At 42.2% G+C, this 8,223-nt stretch overlaps 1 protein-coding gene across 1 annotated transcript in view; it reads left to right on the forward strand.

The window, feature by feature from the left end:
* Positions 1 to 3,022, forward strand: part of LOC122967438 (Na(+)/H(+) exchange regulatory cofactor NHE-RF2) — a 30,561-nt gene extending 27,539 nt beyond the window's left edge. Inside the window, exons 4-6 of the mRNA XM_044332100.1 lie at positions 132 to 285; positions 366 to 484; positions 587 to 3,022. Of these exons, the coding sequence (XP_044188035.1) occupies positions 132 to 285; positions 366 to 484; positions 587 to 751 (438 nt within the window). The 3' untranslated portion in view covers positions 752 to 3,022. The remainder of the gene's footprint in view (positions 1 to 131; positions 286 to 365; positions 485 to 586) is intronic.
* The last annotated feature ends 5,201 nt before the right edge of the window (positions 3,023 to 8,223 follow it).

The raw sequence follows: 8,223 nt of genomic DNA on the forward strand, positions 1-8,223 counted from the left end.
GTAGTATTGCTGTTTCGTTTCTTTCTCTGTATTTGGAAGATATGATGGAGCAGCAATAGTTTTCAAAGCCGTCAAAAAGAGCCTCTTCCCTTCCTACCAAAAACCTTTTTCTTTGTCTCTGTCTTCTTCAGGTAAATGGTGTGAATATCGAGGGCATGCGGCACGCGGAGGTGGTGGCCTTCATAAAGAAAGGTGGAGATGAGACTTGGCTGCTGGTGGTGGACCCTGAAACAGACGAACACTTTAAGAGGAAGGGCATTGTCCCCTCAGTCAGCCATGTCAAAGGTAGTGAAAGGCAGTGTGCTGTGCATGATTTTGAACTTTCAGGATGCACCACTGCATTGACTGATTGTTTGTTTTCTTAGACTATGATGGTCCGTCCATATCCAACGGGTCTCCGAGCCCTCATATCAACGGCAGCTCCACCACACAGTCCATCAGGTCCACGCACTCTGACCTCAGCAGCCAGGGCAACAGCACACAGGTGGGTGTGGACATTGATGTATGCTACTGTGTTTGGTCTTTGGTCCTTCACATGAAAGTCAGTACCCTCAATCCATCTTTGTCTTTCATATCTCCTGTCTAGCTGGCAGACGATGACGCCGGCCGGCTGTTGGACCCATTTGCTGAGACGGGCCTGAGTCTGAGCGCTACGGCAGCAGAAGAAAAGATAAAGGTCCATGCCAAAGAAAAGAAGAAAGCGCCGCAGATGGACTGGATGAAGAAATATGAGCTCTTCAGCAATTTCTGAGACATCCCCCTCTAATGACACTTCAAACACCAAAGCACATAGATAAGAGCTCTCGCATGGATGAGGTTGTGCTGTGGGAGAATGTCCTTCTTACTACACAGAACAGGTGTTTTCTTACAGAAAGAACCAAGATGACCATTTGTTCCTGGAATTTAATGTGACAAAAGGATAAAATTGTGGATTTTACTTTTTAAGCCACTTCAAAGACTATTTAACAGCTTATTTTCTCATTTCCTCATCAATACAACTGACTGACAGCAAAAAGAAGTGTTTACTTTGCTAAAATCGCACTAGGAGAGAAGAAGGAAGAGCTTTAAAAGCTTTACATACATGTGCTTGTGTAAGATGGGAGTATTGCAAAAATGTTTTTCACTTATTTGCCTAGATCCTCGTCACTTTTACGCTACTTTAGTTATCCCATTCTCCCTACTCCTAGAGACTTCTTTCAAAACTGTTTCAAACACATGGGGGAGAGTTATTTTTTTATTTAAAATGTATAAACAACTATATAAAAAAACAGTATCACATCAACATGGACTGCATTTTAAAGGAGTTTTATGGACACTTTGACATTAATGATTGTGGACATTTTGGGAGTTTTGGCCCATCAGTCAGAGGAAGCTCAAAGTTGGCAGAAGATCACTGTGAAAGAGTTGAAACCGTCCGCCTCCAGTCCACACAGATGTTTGATAGGAACCACTGACAAAGAAAAGAAATTTCAAATCTTTACCTGCTGGTTAATTATCATGTTAATGCCTGGTTGTGTATAATGTATCCTGCATGTACATGAGCTCATCAACTGACCATCTTCAGACCACGTCACAAACCAGATGACTTGTCACTTAGCATTCTGTCATAACACATGTATCCATACTAACTTATTTTCACCGAAGTGCTCCAATGCAAAGGGAAGCACCACTAACATTAAATATATTACAAACAAATAATGGAAACTGGAGCCTAGAGGATAGGAAGATCTAAGTTTTTCAGGGCAAACAGTGTAAGGTGTATTTTTTTTTATTTTTGACTTGATGTGTACAGTAGAGGGCAAACTTACACCACAAATAGAGGCCACTTTTAGCATTTAAACCTCAACTATGGTATCACATAAAAAAACAGAGTAGATGTTTATCCAGGTGTCAATTCACAATGTCCCTGAAACAAGAATGAATTCAGGTAAGGCAGAGGAAAGAAACCCAAGAAGATTTATTCTCAGTAGTGTGAGCTGGCTCTGAAGGCAAGAATAACTGAGGTAATCATTCAGACGTAATGTGATGTTATACAGTATTTACATGTATGACTGAGATTTGAAAGAAGGTTGATAAATAGAAAGGTAGAAAGTATTTTATGATTTAATGAAGGAAAATGTACTGGCTGTAATAAGTCAGAATTAATTATCATCCTGACTATGAAGTTTATGGAGGAGCTAATAACATTAAGTGCCAACTACAGCGAACTCTTCATCAGTGAATATCTCTAAAAAAATAAATGGATAAGAATATATTAAGGTCAAGTATCATCTTGCTTTATCAGTGGTTTCAATGGAAAAGTTAGTGGAAAATCAAGCAAAAAGATCAATTGAGTTCACTTAAATCCAATAACTTATTAATTCCCAATGAGGAAATGAATCTGTCACAACAGAACAAAATGGAGCTTTTGAGAGCCAGGAAAGAAAACGAGGTTAAGGCTCAAGTCTCAGGATCTGACCAGCAATAATATGAGCGGAGTGCGAGCTGGTTGCAGCTTGTGGTGGAGGGAGAGAAGGAGAAGTGCACACAGTGAGGTCAGAGATGCTCCGGAGGATCTAGCGAAAGAGACTGTGGGAGCCATGGAGCTTACTGAGGATTATTACACACACTGGGGCAGCTGTCACACACATGCTCACACACACATTTAGAGCACAATGTGTGTGTGTAGAGAATGTAGAACAAGTGGGACTGCAGGTTGGAGAAATGTCATCTATGTGGACAACTTGTCTCTTTTTTTTTTTTTTTTTTTGGATTCATTCACACTCTTACACTTGCTCCACAGCGCAAACACTCTAGCAGGAGTGTGTTGATTCATCTTTGAACATCAGTTTGTGATCTAGCATCCATGCGTGTGCAGTAGGGCTCGTGTTATATGTTCTGACACCCACAACAAAAACTCTCTTTCATCATGGCTGATGTATATACAGTAAAAGCTAACAGTATATATGGCAGGTTGCATTTTCAATAAAGTGTGACAATGGCGTTTTTTGAATATATTAAATTGTTGTCATCTCATCTTTTATTTATTTTGTGTCTCGTCTCATCATTTTGTTTTCCATCGCTCTCATATCTCTGTGTGGGATTGCAGCACTTTGTGTTGAATTTCTTTGCGGGATTGAAACTCGCTGTCTCTCCCTCTCCCACATTCCTCCTTTTTTTATTGGGACTTGCTGTTTCTACAGTATCTCTCATTTGCTGCAGTTTCCTCTTTCCCTCTTCCCTACTCAACCCGCGTCTCTTTTTCTCTCCAGCCGAGGATTATGCTGGCATACAGTTTCAGTTTCAGCCTGTTCTCAGAATTCTCCACCAGCCAGCTGCTGTGAGCTTTCAGGCCACACAGAGGTTAAACAGAGGTCAAACGTGCATGTGTGTTTGTGTGTATGTGTGCTTTTATGTGTATCTTCATGGTCTGCCTGGAGGTACACAGTATGTGACTTTTTTTCTACGTTTGCACATTTTCATCCAGTGGTGAAAGTAATACTCAGATTCTTTAAGTAAAAGTAACCAATACAGTGACGTAAAAATACTCCTTTACAAATACGTCCTGCATTTTAAGTCAACTTAAGTAAAAGTACAGAAGTATGATCAGAAAAATGTGTTTAAAAAATTGAAAGTATTAATTTTATAGAAAAATGGCTGACATATAGTATTTAATATGACATTATAAGATTGTTAATAGTGATGCATAATGTGTTGGAACAAGAAAAACTCTTTTTTTTACACAAATTTATGAAATATTGGATCATTTAACATAACTGGAGCTCAAATAGTTGTTTAAATCTGCGTGTTTAGAGAGGTAATCTCTCCAAAAGAAAAACAAAGTGCTGTCAGTCCACTAGGTGGCGCACCTTCAGCATTCAGCATCCAGGAAGTAGGCCAAACCATGGTAGCGTGAGCCTGTGGGTACATCCAGTGCCCTACCTGATCTTTGTCGAAACGTAATGCCACACGTGGGCACATTATCAGGCTCCCTGGAGGTTATGGCAAGGCCGACTAGTGACGCCAGCACATCAAAGGACAGGCCCAGTTCAAAGCAGTCTGCAATTTCAGAGCAGTAAAAGCAAAAGAACAGAAGCAGAGAATAGAGCCACAGGTGGGCACTTTCTGTTTAGCCTGTCTCAGCCACTGCAGGCATTTCTACTTACTATTGATGATAGATGATTGCTTGTCTCGCACCCTAGGTTTCTGTTTTCCTCCAGCTTCCTGGACTTTCATTTAAGTTTTCTGTATGAACAATTTTCGCCTGTGGTTTTGCAGTCTCACTTTTATTCTGTTTTTGTGTCTCTGGATCCTTTCGATCTTTGTCAGTATCCATACCCACATCCCCACCCCAGCCACCATCATCCCACCCAAGTTAATAGTGGCACCCATTTACCAGTGCCAGGGCTGCCTAGGATGCAGCGGTGCCCGCAAGGAGAGAGAAACCAGAGACTGACAGGGAGGGGGAGAGAGAGAGAGAGAGAGAGAGAGAGAGAGAGAGAGAGATGAGGGAGGTGGGGGGAATAAGAGCGTCCCCATGGCAACTGTGTGTTTTTGTTAGCGCTCGTGAGTCAGACAAGCAATGACTCACAGTCAGGAGGAAACACACACACACACAGTCACATTCATACTCACACTCCCACTCACTCAAAGGGAAGCCAAATAAGGACAGCTACACCAACATGCACAGAGAGAGGGAGAGCAAGAGAGGGCAGAAAAAAGAAAAGAGAGGGGAACGAGTTGGATGATTTGAAAAAAAAAAAAAGCAAGAAAGAAACAAAAGCAAAGGAAAAGTTGAAAGTTAGAAAGATGAAAATAGCAAAGAGCTGGGACAGAAGAGTGCAAGCCACAAAATGGAGGGAAGCCGAAGAGCCAGAGGGCACGAGTACGGGCACATACCCTCTCCCAAGAGCACCCTTTGCATGGGTGGGGCTAGCGGAAACGCACACACAGACACACCCAGTTTGTGCACACCTTGGCTTAACTTGCTAAACCACCCATTTATTGTCTGACGCCTACACATATAGTAAGGCCACCTGGTTTTGCACAAAAAAACAAATGCATTTATCTGATTTTGCAAACTTTTTTTGGGTGACAAACTGGAAAAAAGTAACCAGTTTAACAAAGTTGAGCTGGGATGTATATGTCTTTTAGAGTTATCTGACTACAGAGCTCATGTTGTTGCATTGTGAAAATAAGAAGCAAGATTATCCTTATGTTCGTCATCTCCGTCCCTTCTGACTGGTGGGTTTCTTTTCCCATGACTTGTTGAGTACTACGCTGATGAGGCGGCAGGTTTATGTGTGTGTACACTATGATTTACATACAGTTACTGACCACTGCTTATCCCACACCAAATGTGTGTTTTGGCCACTGTTGATCCTGACTGAGTGGCTCTTTGTGTGTGTGTTTGTGTGTGAGAGAGAGAGCTATCTTATGTAATATAACAGCAGAAAACAGACCACTAAGCAGACCATTTATTCTCACTGCAAAGAATATGTGTTTTTACAGTATCATAAAAGTTGATATACTGCAAGTTCTCACTGCTCCACTTCACAAAGCTGACTACTCACTTCCACCCAGTGGCTTTATGACTCCCTTTCTCTTTTTCTCTCTCTATCTTTTTCCTGCCATTTCCATTCAGTTAAATTCAGCTTTAATGGCATGATACACTGCCAAAGCCTTGGTACTAATACAGTAAATAATGATCAGCTTAGTTACTATTTATATATTGTATATATTTACAATTCAAATTCAAAATGTAATACACAGAAATAATCAATAGTATCTTAATTATTAATTAAATAAAATCACTTCCATAATTTAGAACAAATCATGTAAATGTCTCTTTCCTTTCTTACTTTCTTTCAGTGCAACTTTCCCCTACTTTGACTCTCTTGCTTTACATCTCCAATGGCTGAAGTTCAGTGCAAAACAGCCAATCACAGCCCACTTGATGATCCTTCATGTCAGGTTTATCGCAGTAGAGATAACACAATAGATATATCACCTGTCCTCCAACGGCTGTGGATTGTTTCGCATATTTTGTGGGGGTTCACAACTTAAGAGCAGGAAAGCCAAAGTACACGCTCTGACTTTAAATGAGGGTTCAGTTAAAAACAAGATGCCTTTCTTGATAAAATTTTTCTACAAGCATGTTTTTAGCCACATCATCTCCCATCTGGTTTAATCCTTCCATCTAGCCTCCCCCCCTACGGCAGGTGAGCAGCAGGTGGAGAAAGCACGGCATGGTGGTTGGAGGTTTTATGAGGGAGAATGAGGAAGGTCAAAGGTCAGCACTAAGTGGGCAGGCAGATGGGAAAGAGCGTTAGAGGCCAATGCTGGAGCCGGGAAGCTAACGAGGCAGGGTGGACTGTGGTGTAGAGCTGTAAAGGGGTACAGGAATTGGGGAGAGTGTGTGCGCCTGTTAACACGCAAGTGATTAATGGGATGTAGGAAGTCACCCGGCTGTGTGTCACTCCAGATGATGTCAGCGGTTGAGGAGAGGAACAGAAACACCATGTGGCCACAGATAGGCTTCCTCTCTCGTTGACCACCACAAACAAAAACAGAAAATGACTCCACTTCCATGTACAGTACACTAGTTTTTTTAACAGTTCCCTAAATGAAAAAAGAAAAATGTGTCCATAGGCCAGTTGCACCATTATCTCATTCTCAATAATTATTCCTGATGGTTCACTTCTGTTTCTTCTTCCTCTTTTTCAGTCACACATAGACATGCTACCAGCACTGTCTGCACAATCAATTATTAATATAGTAATCAATGTCAATGTTACTGCCATCAAAAACTTGTGTTGATGTTTCAACCTCTATCCTCCAACTGACAAAGAGGGGTGACAGATAGATGACACTGTGAACTTCAGCATATCTGTTTTTAATATTCCCTTCTCTCTCCGTGATTTGCTCCCATGCTATGAGCTCACTGCAAGAAAATCCATCTCTGCTTCTTCTGTGTTTGTGTGTCCTGAGAACTCATCTGTTCACCGTGTTTCACCAGCAGCCAGACCCCGATAGCTGCAGCGCTCTTCATCTGGCCAGCTGGCCGGCCGGCCGGCCGGGTGGTCAGCTGGTTAGTCAACAGACTGTTTGGCTGCCTGGATGGATGGATGGATGGATGGATGGATGGATGACTGGCTGTCTGTGTCAGCAAAAACAGTAAGCAGCCTCGGGGAATTGGAAGGAGGCGCCGCTATCACAAAGGGGAGAGATAGAAGGAGGAGGTACATTGGAGCAGAAAAGGCCATTAAATGAGTAGGGAAAAAAACAAAAGAAAGGAGTCACATTACACAATGATGAGTTAGAGAGCTGGGATTGTGTAGGATCATGAACTGGCGTTCAGTGCAAGAGCAAGTGAGAGGGGCAGCAGGCAAGCGAATGAGGGGAATGCAGACAGAAAGAAAAGCGAGCAAGGAGGTGGGGTTGTAAAGGTGGTCTTGCCTGGGTATTTTTAGCATGTGCAGTGGGAGAGGGCGGTATCTTCTTAAGGGGTTTTTCCAGAGGAGTATATTTAGAGTTGGGATGTGTAAAAAAGACAGAGGGAGAACAGGAGGGATGTGCACTGTACACTATTGCCAGTCTGATGTAAGAGTCTGCAATAGGACCACACACATTCCTTTATTCTCTCTGTGGCACTGCCCTCTTACTCATTCACCTGTTGACTCACTTGATCATATAAGAGGAACACGTACAGGATATGTAAAGCCACAACCGCATACATTATATATGTATAGTTTTATGCACAACTACAGATCAAAAACACACACACACTGATGTTTTCCTGCTCCCCCTTCAACTCAAACTCACAAACCACTCACAAACAAGCACACTCCAAAACATACAACACACACACACATTCTTGACCCAGTTTTGAAACAGGGGAGTAGCTTTTCGACAGTGAACGCCCTGTGGACAGGTCGAACATTGAAAGGGTCGATGCTCAACAGCTTTTCAGCACATCAGCTAACACCAGGCATTCCAGACACCGCAAATCAGACAGCGATTTTCCAAATACTAAAGCAGCTAATGTGGTATAAAGTTGAAGGGAGAGAGAGAAAGAGAGAGGAAGACACAGCTGAAAAAGCAATGCTAATAATAATGAGAGAAATGAGAGAGAACACAGAGAGAAAGAGAGAGTGGTGTGGTCTCCATATAGCTTGCTAAGGATAATAGCATGCATGCTGGCTGGGGTAGACTCAGAGAAAGAGAGAGAGGAGAGCGGTGTGC

This window comes from Thunnus albacares, chromosome 17 (genome assembly GCF_914725855.1).
Source record: "Thunnus albacares chromosome 17, fThuAlb1.1, whole genome shotgun sequence".
NCBI classification, from domain to species: domain Eukaryota; kingdom Metazoa; phylum Chordata; class Actinopteri; order Scombriformes; family Scombridae; genus Thunnus; species Thunnus albacares.